Source organism: Elephantulus edwardii, unplaced genomic scaffold (assembly GCF_000299155.1).
Source record: "Elephantulus edwardii isolate Elephantulus edwardi_28Jun2011 unplaced genomic scaffold, EleEdw1.0 scaffold00291, whole genome shotgun sequence".
Taxonomy (NCBI): Eukaryota; Metazoa; Chordata; class Mammalia; order Macroscelidea; family Macroscelididae; genus Elephantulus; species Elephantulus edwardii.
In genome coordinates, this window is record NW_006400041.1 from 787,465 (window position 1) to 803,899 (window position 16,435).

Consider the following 16,435-nt stretch of genomic DNA (forward strand, 5'->3'; position numbering starts at 1 on the left):
CAGTTCGCTCCTCTCCCTACAAAGTGGCTTTTGATGGTCACACTCGTCCCTTTGTCTGCTGCCCCAAGTGGGAGGTCTGTTGCCTTTGGCCATGACCTCCACTTGATTTTGACCCTGTCTTGTTGGTCTCTTCAGGTAGACCTGCTGCTGTCCCACGGAGATGAAGATATGCATCATAAACTCTTCAAGTCAGCAGCAGTCCAAATCAACATGGCTCAGTTACACTTCCTCATCTACCACGCAGAGGACCTTTATTTCCGTTAGAGCCAGGGTGGTGGGGAACGGGTCCCTGAGGCCCCCTACTCAGTGGCATCCTGGGTCCTCATGGGGCCATCTCCCTTCCTTTTGTCAGTGACCTAAGATTTGGGTTGGTAGGACAGGCTGAGACTGAAATCTGCCACGAGCCTTGACTCATCTTTGATGACCAGATGCATGACAGCTCCTCTCCTGGCCCCTGTTATCACTGGAGGCCATAGCACAGGGCCAGGGTGTTGGTGACTCAAGATAGATCTTCACAGAGACACCAGATGGAACCCACAGGGGAGTGTTTGTAATTGAGACTGCCACTTCTCTATTGACTCTCTTGTCTCAAAAACTTTGTAACTTCTTGCTCCTAGAAAACACACCAGGGAATCCTATGTTGGAGGTGGAAATAAGTGGGAAAAAGGTACGTGTCCAAAGGGCCCAAGGCTTCATTCAGGAAATTGAGAACTGAAATAAATAAATGATAGTGTGTGGAGGGAAAGATGTCAGGCTAGATAGATGTCAGGAGCTGTTTCCTGGCTTTGCACTAATGAGCCATGTGGCCCCTTGCCCCAGAAACTGCAAAGGTAAAGGCCACATCCTAGTTATCCCTGTGTCCCTGCAGTCCAGCACCTTGTACAAAGACCACACACACACACACACACACACACACCTGTTATGTACAGGTGGACAAGTGAATGGATAAATGAAACAACATTCCAACAACCACTCAGTTTTGAGTTGGTCACTGCTTCCTTTTAGACCTCAGCTTCTTTGTCTGTAAATTGAAGGCTCCCTGCAAGAGATTCTAGGATCCTCTGTAAATAAAGAGCAAAGACGTGTTGATAGTGCTATGTGTGTGCACACACACCACACACATATGCACAATGTTCAGATTTAGGGAATGCTTAATAGGTTTGTCTCAAAATTCACAAACCATCATTTGCAGTATTACATGCTAGAAACGAGAGGCTAAACTCAGCTCATATTGAAAGGAAAAGACTTTAGTCACCCCTTTTTGAAGGGAGCGCCACCAAAAATTTATTGTGTTTTAAAACCAATGTGCTGAGTGGCTTAGATGCTCTTGGAGCAAGGTAAGGTGGTCTTGAGTGGTGCAGGCATATGTGTAAAAGTTTTTTTTAATTTTTATTTTATGTGTGTGTGTGTGTGTGTGTACTATCAAATCATATCTGACTGATACAGGAGGAGATTCTCCAGCAGAGCATTTGGTGGATTTGAACCACATACCTCTGGGGTTGCAGTGCAGCTTCTTGACAAGAAGCCATCAGAGCTCCCTCATGTAAAAATCTTTTTAAATCCCTTTGTTTTACCCTAAATAAACCATAACCACCACTCCAGCAGAAATATGCACAACCGTGTTTATTGTGGCTTCGTTTACAATAGCAAAGAGTTGGAAACAACCAAAGTGCCCATCTACAAAAGAATAGATAGAGAAGCTCTGGTATATTCACACAATGGAATACTATGCAGCATTGAAACACAAGGAACGCATGCAATATTATTCAAAATAGGTGACCCTGGAGGACATTATACTGAGTGAAGTATCTCAGCACAAAAGGACAACTACTGCATAGTGCCACTGTTGTAAAACGGGACTGACTTCAGGGTTGGGGAGAGACTGAGAAAGAGGGGATAAATAATGTATACTGCATTGAAGCAGATGAGGTAGAGAACTGTTTAAAAGGGATATAGGATTAGGTATTATTGTCATCACAGGAGTCCAGAATGAAGGCTGAACAGTAGAGTAGACTTGGGGGCTGGGAGTGTATAACAATGAAAGAAGAATCTTTCTTTCAAAGAGAAGAACAAATTGTGGGGTGGGGAGAGCAGGGAGAAAAGTGCAACAATGAATGAATGGAAATCCAAAGTCTCTGTAAATTTTCATTAAAATTAATTTTAAAAAATAATAAAATTGAAGCTCTAGTGGCAAGAAGCTGCACTGCAATCCTAATGGTGCGCGGTTCGAATCCACCAGATGTTCCGCTGAAAAAGGAGGGGCAAACTCCGCCTGTGCCAGTCGATTCAATTCGATGGTACACCAAATTAAAAAAAATATTTATAAAATTCAGTAGAATTTTAAAAAATCCCTCTTACACTGTATTAAAGAATTTAAATAGCCCAATTAACTCTTCATTTCAAAGAAAGTATTGTTTAGAATAACTTAAGGCTCAAAAAAGTAGGTCAATTGATGCTTTCTTTTCCCCCAGTTGATGCTTTTAAAGGGCACGTGCTGCTGTCATCAGCTGTTCTTGCCCAATTTTTTCCGTTTTAGGATTTGACAAAAACTATTTGTTTATGCTCATGATATAGTTCAGAACTCGTTGCTGACCCTCCAGTGGGTTTTGGGGCTGTAAATCACATGGGAAGAGATTGCCCTTCTGTCTCCCAAGGAAGTGTTGGTGGGGTTGACCCACCAGAAAGGCTCCATGTCTGGTTAGCAGCACAAACCTGTACATGTTAGACTACCAGAGATCCCTTTGGAATCTAGTTATTGTTGTAGTGTAGGAACCAACTCTTAGCAGGTTATATTATATTTATAACCCTTTATATATTTTAAAATTAAGTCAATTGAAAATTTATTTTTAAGGGAGAATATTAAATAGTCTTAATCTGGCAAAATAATGAAGGATGAACACAAAGAACCAATGTTGTAGCTGATAAATTATAAAAGGTGCCTTTACAAAACAAACAAAAAAACCCCACAAACCAAACACCGCTTTATTATGGTTTGAGTAAAAGTTTACAGAACAAATTGGTTTTCCATTTCCCTATTCATTCACATTTGGCTTTGTGGTTTTGATTAATATCCCTCCATTCTAACAGCACCCTTCTCATTTCCTTCTTGTGATCCTTGTTTCCACTCATTCTTCTATCCTATCCCTTTCTGCCTTGTGCACATGCTGTCTTTTTGGCCTTTTATGGTGGGTTGTTCTAAGGAGTGAGTTTTTAAATCAGGGCTTAGTATGGCCAGCTCCATGCTACAGACAGCATCTATCAGTGGACAGAGGAAGGGCTGAGCAGAGGTCAGGGGCTGGAACAGAGAGGCATCCTTTTGGCACTGACACTGCTTCGGACCATTTCCAGCTCAAGACCAGCATGCAGAACAAAACTGAGAACCCGACCTGGAACCAGACTCTGACCATACCAATTCAGGTACTGTGGTTCTCACAAGCCAGGGTCAAAATCAGCACGTCCCGCCCTTCCCAACTGTGCCTCCTACAGAGGCTGTTTGTGGGGGTGCAAATGGGCCAAGCAACATAGCAAGTGGGTGCTCCACCCGGGACAGAGTAGAAGGCAGTCTGGGACAGATAGAAAACATTGCCTTGTATAGTTAGTATTATTAAGAATAGAGGACCCTGAGTGCCAGCTCATTGCCTTCAGAAACAATTTATAACTGCCCCTCACTGGGCACTGAGAGGTACAGCCTTTGGTCAAGCAGTGAAGCTCCCTGTGGACTGTGCGAGCAGACTTATATAAAATGAAGATCCATTAAGCTCTGGGTTAACCCTCTCTTCATGATTCAATGACTCCTTAGAAGCTAAGCCAGGCTGTGGACCCAGACTCAGGGCTGCTTTCAGAATCTTCTTGGGGCTCAGGAGGCCTGAGTATGAACACTAACACTGCTCTCCCATCTTCCCCTTGCAGCTTCCCTTCCTCTCCAGTTACGTCAAGTTGAGAGTCTTGGACTGGTAAGCAACTGGGCTGAGGCTGAATGAGATGCAAGCGAGAAGGAGACCAGAACCAGGTTAAGCCTACAGAGCATGTTTCTTCCCAGCACCAAGAAGGACTGTCAGGATGAGATTGGAACAGCCAGCCTGTGCATCAACCAGATCTCCTCCACCGGTGCAGAGCTAGAAGGCAAGCCGACCCAGCCTCAGCCCTGCCTCCCACCCTCCTCCCCCTGGGTGCATCCCTTATCACCCCCTCTTGTTCCAGGAAAGTACTCTGGCTTCCTACCCTGCTTTGGCCCCAGCTTCCTGACTCTTCATGGTGGTAAAAAAGCCCCATTCAGGATCTCAGAAGAAGGCACTGTAAGCTTCTCATTTTAGCTTGTAGGAAATAGTGGACTTTTCCCTAACCAAGTGTAAGGTCCTGGAAACTGGGAAATGCTGAGAGAGGATTCAGATTTGTTATTTCCACTCCATCTCTAGCAGAGAATAAGAAGTCTTTACATAAATAATGGTGGTAGATATTGCCATGTGATGGGGTCTAAGGTGGGGGGGGGGAACTTAGTGCTCTAGATATTCACTGAGAATTGATTTTTTCAAGTCAGTGCAAAGAAATGTAGAAAATGCATCAGAATATTTTAAATTCTGGTTGTAAATGCCAGAAAATAAACTTCATTTGGCTTAAATATACATGGAAAGAGGCTGGGGAGCATTCTAAGTTGAGGAAGAACTGCAGGAACTCAATACCATCAAAAGACTCTCAAGAAGTTCTGGTGGCTTAGTGATAGGGAATTGTGCCACAGATAAAAAGGTACAAGGTTCAAATCCACCAGCTGATACATGAGAGAAGGATGAACAATCTCCTCCCCCAGGATTTACTGCCTCTGAAACCTGCTGGAGGTCAGCAACAAGTTAGTTCTGACTCCACAATACAACCACAACAGGAGATTCACTCTCTCCTTGTCTCTCTGCTGGCTTTATGCCTTGGCCTCATTGTTCCTTACTACAGTCAAGCCTCCACGCAGAGAGCAGGGTGACCATACTTTCTCTTTGAGAATCCCATGGCAGATTCTAATTGGCCTACTTAAGGTATGCATGGACCAATCGCCACTGCCAAGGAGAGCAGGCATACCCTGATTGGCCAGGCCACAACTTCCTTCTCCTGGCACCATTTCCCCCAAGTAGGGCTTTGGACTTGGTTCTTCAAATTGGCAGGCAGAACAGGGGAGTAGTGGGAGCTGAAGATGCCCAAGGAGGAACCTGGTCACATGTTCCTGGCTCAGAGTTGTCTGGGGTACCTGGAATTCCTTACCGGGTTGTGGTTCTACAAGCTCTTTCTCCAGTCAGCTCCAGGCAGGCAGAGGGATGGGGGTGATGTGCCTGGTCTTTTTCCTTCACCTTTTCTCTGCTTTCCTTTCTTCTGCCCTTTGTAGAGTCCTGATTCTTTTAAGGATGGTTTATCATACCGAGGGCGACTCTTCCTGGAGTTAATTACTCAAATAAAACCCAATCAACAGCTTAATATAAAGGAGCTCTCTCAGGAAGTGACCAGAGTAGAGGTAACCCAGGAAAACCAGTCCTTCGACCTGCTCCCAATCTACCATGGGCCCAGTTTCTGATTCCAACCATCTTGGTATCTAACACTTTGGCTGAAGGGGAACACTCTTGAGTTAGGATAGCTGAATGATAAATTGCTGGAGTAATTACTAAGTTCCTAATGGGGTCTAGTGAGGAGGAGGGCTTAATGATGTGCAGGATGGACTTCAAGTGGTTAGGGGACTCAGCAAACATAAGGTTTGGGTGGAATAACTGTGTAATTTAGTTAAAGAGAAATGGTGTTCATTCATGACCTAAGTTCAAAGGTTTGTGAAATAGTCTAAGAGATCTGGATTTCTTTTTTTTTTTTTTCCCTGAAGACAATGGAGGACCACTGAGGCTGAAAAAGCCAGGGGGAGCAATTTTAAGAGTTGACTGTATTGGGAAAAGGTGGTGATAATAGTTGTAAACCAGAAAGAGTACAATTGATGTCACTCATATATACATATAGAAATGGTTTGAATTGATGTTTTGTGGTGTATGTTCTCATGGCATTTTAAAGAAAGAATATCTATAGGGGAGTGAGCTAGAGTCACCTAGTCCAAAGAACTGGAGATGTAGTCTTGGTGGAAGACTGCTGGCCAAAAGGGACAGAGCTCCTTTAGAAGCCAAATGATCAAACCCAGTGACTGATCAGACATAAGAAATGAGGCTCAATTGTTTCAGTTGATCCTAATTTTCTGGCTTAGGTGACAAAGTGACCAGGATAAATGTTCCAAGGTGAGCTTCCTGGAGGAGGAGAATGGGGAGCTGATGGACTTGTGTTTGTGGGACTTCCATGTTGACCAGCCACATATGTGTGGAAGAGCTCACCCAGGGAGTGTGGATGAGGTGAAAGGTGAAGGGGCTGAGGAGGGAGCCAATCAGCAACAATCGAAGAGGAAGTGTAGAAGAAGGAGATGTTTGCACAGGGGACTGAGCAGGGTCTTTCCTAGGAGGGGAGCTCTGAGGCAGCCAAGGAAAAGAGGGAAGTTGTAGATCTTGACCTTGGAAGAGAGAAACAGCGAGAAGGGAAAGTGTTTGGTACTCATTAGGCTTAGGCCAGGAAAGAGCCAGCTGCCAGGGATGAGAGGGAGAAGTTGGAGACAGTTCATAGAGGCAACGGTTTTAGGAAGCAGCTAAAACACAAATGGAGCAGTATAGACTTAGAGGGGAGAAAGGATTTTTTTTTTAAGACAGAGGAAACATGAGGGAGTGAAAAGACTCAGAGAATGCAGGCAACCACATTCAAAACTAGGGAATTGTGGTGATTGGAATACAGAGGAGAAGGCAGGGATGGTAGGAATGGCTTTGAGGAAGAGTACATGGCTGGAGAAGGATGAGTAGAGCACTGAGTACCCAAGGACTGCTGGAAGAACAGATGGCTGTGAGGATGGAGAAACTTCGTCTCACATACTTTACACATGTAGTTAGGAGGGGTCATTCCTTGAAAAAGTACAATATGCCTGGGAAATTGGAGGGTCAGTGAAAGAGAGGAAGACCCTCAGCAAGATCAAATGACAGTAACTGTAACAGTGGGCTCAAGTATATCAGAAATTATGAGGATGGCACAGGATGGGACAAGGTTCAGATCTGTTCATCAGATGTCTACGAGTAGTGCTTGACACAACGGCACCTAACAACAAAACATCATCTTGGGGGAGGAGGGAAATTTGAGGAGAAGATGCATGGACAGCAGTCAAGGAGGGGAGAAGTACAATTTCAACCACACAGCCTGCCCACACCCTTTCCCACCCACCTGCAAGAGAAGAGATTTAATAAAAAATGGGAGGAGCTTCTCCACATGGAATGAAGGTGAAGTCGTCCAACTTGAGGCTTAGCCTAACCAGGGAGGTTGTGCCTGATTTCAGGAAGTGAGAAGCCAGGCTGCCTGGGTGGAGAAGGGCAGATGATGAAGGTCCTGGGTGGAGAAGGCCAGGTGATGAAGGTCCTGGGAGGCCAGGTGATGCAGGTCCTGGGAGAAACTGTTTTTGAACAGTTAGGCCTAAGGGAGCCAAGTCAGAGTTGGGACTCCATGATGGTCTAGTTTGCCCTGAAGAGGAGCAAAGATGGGTTTTGAGAAAGAGGGCTCCTCATCCTTGCCTCCTTTCCTATCTTGTTAAACCCTTGGCTTGTTCCTCTTGGTTTAAGCCTCTTGGTTTACATAGTGGTAATGTGGGGTTATTGTTTTAGATACATCAGAAACGTCAGAAGTATGGGCTGTGCGTCATCTTCCTCTCCTGTACTATGATGCCCAACTTTAAGGACCTGATCCAATTTGAAGTTAGCATCGGTCACTATGGAAACAAGGAGAACCTGAACTACAAGCCTCTAGTCTCAAGCACACAGTACAGCCCAGTGATATACGATGGTAATAGTCTAATTCATCTGAAAAGCAGAGAGCACCCCCTTGCATGCCAGGCTCTTTGCCATGCCAGTTCAAGGGGATTAACTCATGTAACATTCATAGGCATTATTAACTCCCATTTCATAGATGAGGAAACTGTGTTTTAAGAGAGAAGTTACCTGCCAAAACATAACTCACTCAGAACTCATTGCTATCAAGTCAGAACCAACACAGCAGATCCTCTGGAAGATTTTCAAAGGCTGTGAATGGCACGGGAGGACACTGTTCATCTTTCTCCTGAGGAGCAGCTGGTGGATTAAACCATTTGCCTTTGGGTTGGCAGCACAATTTCCTACCAACTAGGCCCTCAGAGCTCCCCAAAACATAACTGTTGCTGCGTGAAGTTGAGTCAGAGCCAACTTACAGCTGACCCTCAAGTGGATTTTCAGAGGCTGTAAACTGCATGGCTGTAGAGCAGCTGGTGGATTCACACTGCCTGCCTTTGACCCACTAGGCCACCTGAGCTCCCCAAAAGAGAACTTCTTGTTATGTGCTGCTCAGTCAGAACTGACCCATAACTGACCCTCCAAGCAGGTTTTCAGACGCAGTAAATTGCACAGGGAGAAATTGCTCATCTCTCTCCTGTGGGACATCTAGTGGATTTGAACCACATGCCTTTGGGAGTGCAGTTCCTTACCACTAGGCTTCTTTGTTGTTGTTATGTGCCATCGAGTCTCACAGTGACCCTATGTACAACAGCCCTAAAACCTGCTCTATCCTGTGCCAACTTTACTGTCTCTGACACACCTACCCTGATTACCCCAGTCACTGAATCAGTCCATCTCATCCATGGTCTCACTCTTTCTCCATCCCTCCATGCTTCCAAGCATGATGTCCCTCTCCAAGGACTGGTCCCTCCTTGAAACATGCCCACAGTATGTCAACTAGAGCTCTCTTAAAACCTAACTTGTAGGTGGCAAAACCAGAGTTGAAACTAGGTATTGCTTTCAAGCCCCTTTTTACCCTGCATTGCACACCACAAATTCCTCTACTCCATTTTCTTCCTTATTCCTAAGAACCATCCTTCATTCACCTGTGTACCATCGCTCATTCATCTACCTCTCCGACTACCATTCACTTATCCATTACTCATTCACCCACCTTCTGAGTATCCATTAATACATTTATCAGTCCACCTATTCAACTCCCACCTAGCACTCTCCCAAACACCCACCCAGACATTCACTCATCCATTGTCCAACTATTGGATATCATTTTTTAAGTTTATAAGGTTTTAAAAATGTTTTATTATTATTAATTTTAATGAAAATTTACAGACTTTGGATTTCCATTCATTCATTGTAGCACTTTTCTTCCTGACCACCCCTCCCCCTCAGTACAGTCTTCTCTTTGAAAAGCAAAAGACAAATTCTTTCGTTGTTTTGCAATCCCTCCCCACAGGTCCACTCCTTTATCTGTTTCATTGCAGTATACATTATTCACCCCAACTTTCTCAGTCTCCCCCCAACCCCTACGTCCATCCTGTTTTATAACAGTGCAGTATACTATATAGTATATAGTTTATACTATGCAGTATTTATCCCTCTGCGACTGAGATATTTCATTCAGCATAATGTCCTCCAGGGTCACCTATTTTGAATAATATTGCATGAGTTCCTTGTTTTTCAATGCAGCGTAGTATTCCATTGTGTGAACATACCACAGCTTCTCTATCCATTCATTTGTTGATGGGCACGAAAGTCGCAATACACATGCGTGTGCATATATCTGCTTGGGTGTCGGTTATGGTTTCTTTGGGGTATATTCCCAGTAGTGGAATTGCTGGGTCAAATGGTATCTCTATTTGCAACTTTTTGAGAAAGCTCCATACTGCCTTCCACAGTGGTTGCACCATTTTACACTTCCACCAACAGTGAATAAGGGTTACAGTTTCTCCACAACCTTGCCAGCATTGTTGCTTGCTAGATATCTTTAAAAAAAGAAGTAAATAAATAAAAATGGGCAGTATAGAGTAGTTGCTCTCAAAGTACAGTCCTTGGGTGAGCAAAATCAGCATCACTGGGAACTTGTTAGAAGCACAAATTCTCGACCCACCCAAGACATATAGAATCAGAAAATCAGGGACTGGAGCTCAGCAAGCTGTGTTTAAACTAATCCTTCGCGACTCAGATAAGGAACAAGTGATATGGAGAAGAAAGCGGGTATCCTCATCACTCACATGTCAACACCCTTCCCACTTCACTATAGTTTTTGTTTGTTTAACTTTTTAATTGGTGAATGAACGTTTAAGGAGTGAAATAGTTTTCCATTCAGTCATTCATGCTCATTTTACTTCTTAACCTCGCCTGCAGTCCCCACAATGCAGCTCCATCAATGTGTCTGGCACTCTCATTCATCCTTCTTCCCAACCCCTTCTTACTGCTGAGCTTTCCTCACTAGGCGAGTGCTGTCTTTCTCATGTCATATTGTTGGTTGACCCAAGGACTGAGTATCTCTATGGTGCTGTAGTAGAACAGCTTATGGAGACATAATTGACATATAAGATCATTTACCCATTGAAAGTATGTTTAGTAAATTCACCAGCTTGCGTAGCCTTCTCCACAATCACTTTTAGAACATTCTGTCATCCTAACCCTTAGCGGTCACCCCCACTTTTTCTCAGTGCAACCACTGAGCTACTTTCTGTCTCTGTTGTTGGATGCCATCCAGTCAACTACGACTCCTGGCGACTCTGTGAAGCACAGATGTGGACCTTGCCCTGTCCTGCGCCATGCTCACCATCTCTGTCGTGCTTCAGTCTGTCATGACAGCCATTGTGCCAGTCTGTCTCTTTGAGGTTCTCCCTCATTTATGTTGACCAGCTCTACCTTTCCCAGCATGCTGCTCTCTCGACGGGCTGGATCTTCAGCACTGCCCAAAGCATGTGAGACATAGTTTCTCCCTCTTTGCCTCTAGGAAGTACTCTGGTTGCACTTCCTCCATGACCAACTCTTTTTTGTTCTTTTGTCAGTACAAAAGAATAACAGACATGCCAAAGGTGTTCAGTACTTTTCTCCAACACCACAATTCAAAGGCATCAGTTCTTCTGTCATCCTTATTTATAGTACAACTTTCAGATGCACAGGAAGCATATGAAAAAACCATAACCTGCATCAGGCACATCTTAGTCTTTAAACTGACATCCTTGCTCTTTAGCACTTTGAAGATGTTTGTAACAGCAGATTCACCCAGTGCAGCACATCTCTTGATTTCTTGACTGTATGATACCTGAATAAGTGAATCCAAATAAAATAAAATAATTTTTTTCTCCACCTATCATGGAGTTGCCTGTTGCCTCTGTGGTGAGGATTTTTGTTTTCTTGATATTGAGACATAATCCATATTGAATATTATAGACTTTGATCTTCTGCAGTAAGTGCTTCAAATCCTCTTCCATTTCAACAAGCAAGGTTGTATCATCTGCATGATGCAGGTTGTATATAAGCCTTCCTTCAATCCTGATGCTACATTCTTCTTCAGATAGTCCAGCTTCTCAGTTTGATCAGCATACAGATTGCATAGGTCTGGAGAAGGATACAGCCCTGATGCACATCTTTTCTGATTTAAAACCACGCAGAGTCCCCTTAATTCTGTTCAGACAGCTGCCTCTTGGTCTCTATATAGGTTTGCAGGAATACAATTAAATGTTCTAGGATTTCCATTCTTTTCAATGTTAGCCATAATTTGTTATGATGAGCACAGTCGAATGCCTTTGCAAATCTGTCTCTATAGGTTTTCCTAGTCTGTATATTTAATATAAATAGAATAAGAAAGATATTCATACAGAAGGCAGGTTTCTTTCACTTAGCATATGTGCTACTTACTTTTCACAGTTTGAAATAAATGTTGCTATGATTGAATTAGGTACTCCCAAATATGTGTCTCACCAGCTTCTCTATGGGAAAAAAATTGGGCACTCTCCTCTTGTGCAATTTATAGCCTCTGGAAGCCCACTAGAGGGTCAGTTATGAGTTAATTCTGATTTGATGGCACATAACAACCACTACAAAAGTTTGTGTCCACTTGGCTGGGTCATGACTCTTCATGGCTTGGCAGTTTGGTGATGATGTAATTTGGTGGTTATATAATGATATGGTGGGATGTGATTAGCTTATAAGTTCCAAGGGGTTGAGGCTGAGATACAGCACCTTCATTAGATCACAGCCCAGATCTGGTGGAAGTGGAGCCTCCCTGGGGGTTAGCCTACATCACCTTTTATCTTCTAGGAGATACAAAATAAGAAAAGTGAGCAAAGAAGGGATCTGACTACAGCCAGCGAAAAAGAGCTAAGAGTAGATGAGTCCAGAGCAAAGGCTCTGAACTATTAATATCTTAGACTCAGGAAAAGACAGATGTCAAGACACATGGAGAGTTCTGAGGGCTGCCCACAGCTGCTGACTGAATAGAGACAAGGACCTTCACCTAGAGGAGGTACTGTGCATTCAAGTTACCAACTGAGAGAGTAAATTTCTATTTCTTAAAGCCATCCATTTGGGGTATTTTATTTCTGTTATAGCAACACTACATAACATAACTAAGACACATATACAAAATAGATACAAAGTGTATGTTGTTGTTCCATTCCTTCAAGTCCCACTCAACTCATAGCTGACCCTGCAGTAGTTTTCAAAGGCTTTAAATAACAAAGGAGGAGATACTCATCTTTTCCCCTCAGAATAAGCGGTGGATTCGAACCTCCTACCTTTGGGTTGGCAGCACAGTTCTACCCACTAAGCTACCAGAGCTCCTTATAAAATATATATGTATAAGTTATAGAAAAAAACAACAAAATTAATACTCATGAGCACACTACCAGATTAAAAAAATGGAAAATTATTGGCATCTTAATGCACCTCTGTCCCAGATCCTTTATTCCAAGAAATAATCCTGATCCTTGTGCTGATCACCTCCTTGCTTATATTTTTACTTCTAATGTATGAATCTCTTAACAATATACTGGTTTTTCATTTTATGAAGAGGGAATCCTTTGGTTTATATTCATCTATCCTGCATCTCAGGGTCAGCATTAGGTTCTGTTTGAATATTGGTATGTTGAGCTGTACTTAATTTTCGTTTCTGTAAAAGACACACCATATAATTATGCCACAAATTCTGTAATGTATATGAACATTTTGATTGTATCTCTATTTTTGCTGCTATAATTTTGTTATAAACATTCTAGTACATGCCTCCTTGTCACAAGTGCAAGACTTCCTTTAAATTATATACCCAGGAGTAGAAAGCAAATTCAAAGCAAAGGTTATTATACAAAATTACACACTCATCAGCAGCGGTATGAGAATTCCTATTATCCTACATTCTCAGAAATGCTTGATGTTGTCCAGACTTTTAATTCTTGCCAAAATAATAAATAATAACTCATATGATCTTAATTTATATTTTCGTGATTACAAATGATGGTTCAGTATGTTTTCATACACTTAGAGCCAAACACAAATTTCCTCCTGTTTGACCGCATTTTTCTTATTGATTTCTGCTTTATGTCTTCAGGGGTACAATCTTGGCAGATGTGTATGTTATAAATAACTTCTCCAAGAGTGTGACTAGGCCATTCATTCTCGTAACAGTGGTATTTTATTATTTTTTTTAAGGAGGTATTATTTGCAAACAGTGTAACACACAGATTTTAAGGGTATAGTTTGGTTAGTTTAACAAAGTCATGTACATATGAATAAGCACTGTATAACCACTATTTCAATAATGATTTATAAATCCCCATAACCTTGTGAAGAAGATATACGTCTGTGTTCTTTCTCCCCAGCCCCAGCCCTGGGAGCAATTATTGTTGTGAAATCCATCCTTAATTCATTGTTGTTGTTGTTGTTATGTGCCATCGAGTCATTTGCAACTCATAGCGACCCTATATACAAACGCTGTTCTATCCTGTGCCAAACTTGCCATCTCAAACACACTCACTCATTCCCACCACTCCACTCACAAAATCGATCCATCTCATCGAAGGTCTTCCTCTCCTGCGCCATCCCTCCACTCTTCCAAACTTGATGTCCCTCTCCAAGGACCAATCCCTCCTTGCAACATGCCCAAAGTATGTCAGACGAAGCTTCAGAATCTTTGACTCCAAGGAGCATTCTGGCTTCACCTTCTCCAGGACAAACCTGTTTGTTCTCCTAGCAGTCCACAATATATTCAACACTCTTCTCCAGCACCACAGCGCAAAGGCATCAATTCTCTACCAACCCTATTCATTGTCCAACTCTCTGATGCATAGCACGTAACTGCAAAGATTATAGCCCAGATCAGGCGCACCTTAATCTCCAGCCTGACGTCGTTGCTCTTCAGTGCTCTTGAGAGGTCCCTCACAGCTGACTTTCCCAATGCAATTCATCTCTTGATTTCCTGGCTGCTGGTAGCAAGAGTGTTGACTGTGGAGCCAAGCAAACTAAAACTGTAACTATCCCAATCTCTTCACCATCCATACTGATGCTGTCAATTGGCTCAGTGGTGAGAATCTTTTTTTCTTAATGTTGAGCTTCAATCCACACTGAGGACTGCAGCAAGCACTTCAGGTCCTCCTCAGTTTCAGCAAGCAGGGTTGTGTCATTTGCATAGCGTAGGTTGTTGATGATTCTTCCACCAATCCTGATGCCACATTCCTACTCATACAGCCCAGCATCTCGGATGATCTGTTCTGCATACAGATTGAAAAGGTATGGAGAGAAAATACGTCCCTGATGGAACCCCTTCCTGATTTTGAACCATCCAGTGTCTCCCTGCTCTGTTCTGACGACTGCCTCTTGGTCCAAGTATAGGTTTCGCATTAGCACAATCAAATGTTCTGGGATTCCCCTTCTTCTCAGAGTCAGCCATAGCTTGTTGTGATCCACACAGTCAAAAGCCTTTGCATAGTCAATGAAGCACAGATACACATTCTTCTGGTATTCTCTGCTTTACTTATTCTGTAACTTCATATAAATAAAATTATATAACAGGGTACCCTTCCTTGTCATTTAGTGCTATGTCAGAGATCAAGGGTGGATGGCTTTAGCAGACAAAGCTCATTCTCTTAACATGTAGTAGACTGAAGTACAAATGCAGGGTTCCAGCTCTAGGGTCTGACCTCTCTGCTGGTTCTGAAGAAGGTCCCAGTCAGCTTCCACATCCACATGCCTGGTGAGATTTCCATGGATCTTAACCCTCCTGGTATCACAAAGCAGAGAGCCAACTCCATAAGAACACCATCTGTGGAGAGCCTTTCTTGGTGGTAATGTAGTGCCCATACTCAAATAAATTTCCTCTCCTTTTTATCTATTGTGAAATAAAAGATGTTACAGGCCACACCCTAGGGAAACTCTGCTTTCTTGGGATCAGGCATGGGATGGGATAAGGGGGTTACATTCCACCCTTAAGCCTTTTAAAACTCTTTGGTTTATCAGATTGTAGGGGTCATTACTTAGCTTCTACAATATATCATTACATATACATATATTTTGCAGGGAGAGGCACAATTCAGTCTGTGGGAGCACTCTTTTTTTTTTTTAAAAAAAAGGCTACTTCTGCTCAACATATTGCTTAGGAGGGCTACTCATGTCTTATGTATCAGTATGTGTACTGAATATCCCTCGTTGTTGTTGTTAGGTGCTGTAATGTTGAGCACATCTCATAGCAACCCTATGAACTGCTGATCTGAACTCTTCCTACTTTGTGCCACCCTCATCATCTCTGACAGTCAAGCCCATTGCTAAAGTCACCATGTCAATCTGTCTCATTAGGGGTCTTCCTCTCCTTCGCTGACCTTCCATTTTCTCAAGCATGAATAGCCTTGCCTAGCTGTATGTCCAAAGTATTAAAGACGAAGCTTCACCATTTTTACTTCCAAGGAGCACTCTGGCTGCACTTTTCCCAAGACATGTCTATTCTTTTTGCAGTCCATGGGAACAAACAAGTCTGTCTTTGGAGGGTATGGAACCAAGGAGCTCCTCGGAGGCAAGGTTGGTGGGACTATGTCTCACATACTTTGGGCTTGTTGTCAGGAAGGGCTAGTCCTTGGAAAAACACAAAGAGAGGAAGACCCTCAATGATATGGATAGCCACAGTGTGACTGTCACAATGGGCTGGAGCATATTAGATCATGAGCAAGGCACGAGATAGGACAAGCTTCTGTTGTGTTCCTAGGGTGGCTATGAGTCGAAGTTGATTCAGTGCTGCTTAATATATAACAGCAATAACCGCTGTAGTAGACAGCTCTGGTGCCCTAAGGAATTATGCTGTCAGCTCAAAGGCAGGCAGCTTGAATCCACCAGATGCTCCAGGGAAGAATGATGGGCAGTCTGATCCTGTGCAAGTTACAGTCTCTGAAAGCCCAGGTGAAGGTCAGTGACTAGTGAGTCCCACTGGACAGCAGAGATGAGTCAGTCCCACTGGACAGGAGAGGTGGTGTTTGGTTTTGTTTGTTTTTTTAATTTATTTTTCATTTCAATGAACATCTACAGAGATTTTGGAATTCCATTAATTCATTGTTGCACCCTTCTCCCCGCCCACC

At 43.1% G+C, this 16,435-nt stretch overlaps 1 protein-coding gene across 1 annotated transcript in view; it reads left to right on the forward strand.

Annotated features, from left to right (window-relative positions):
* Positions 1-16,435, forward strand: part of FER1L5 (fer-1-like 5 (C. elegans)) — an 87,490-nt gene that overhangs the window by 34,954 nt on the left and 36,101 nt on the right. The window contains 7 exon segments of the mRNA XM_006900714.1: positions 136-274; positions 630-667; positions 3,349-3,417; positions 3,910-3,953; positions 4,040-4,295; positions 5,366-5,491; positions 7,701-7,878. Coding sequence (XP_006900776.1) covers positions 136-274; positions 630-667; positions 3,349-3,417; positions 3,910-3,953; positions 4,040-4,295; positions 5,366-5,491; positions 7,701-7,878 — 850 coding nt within the window.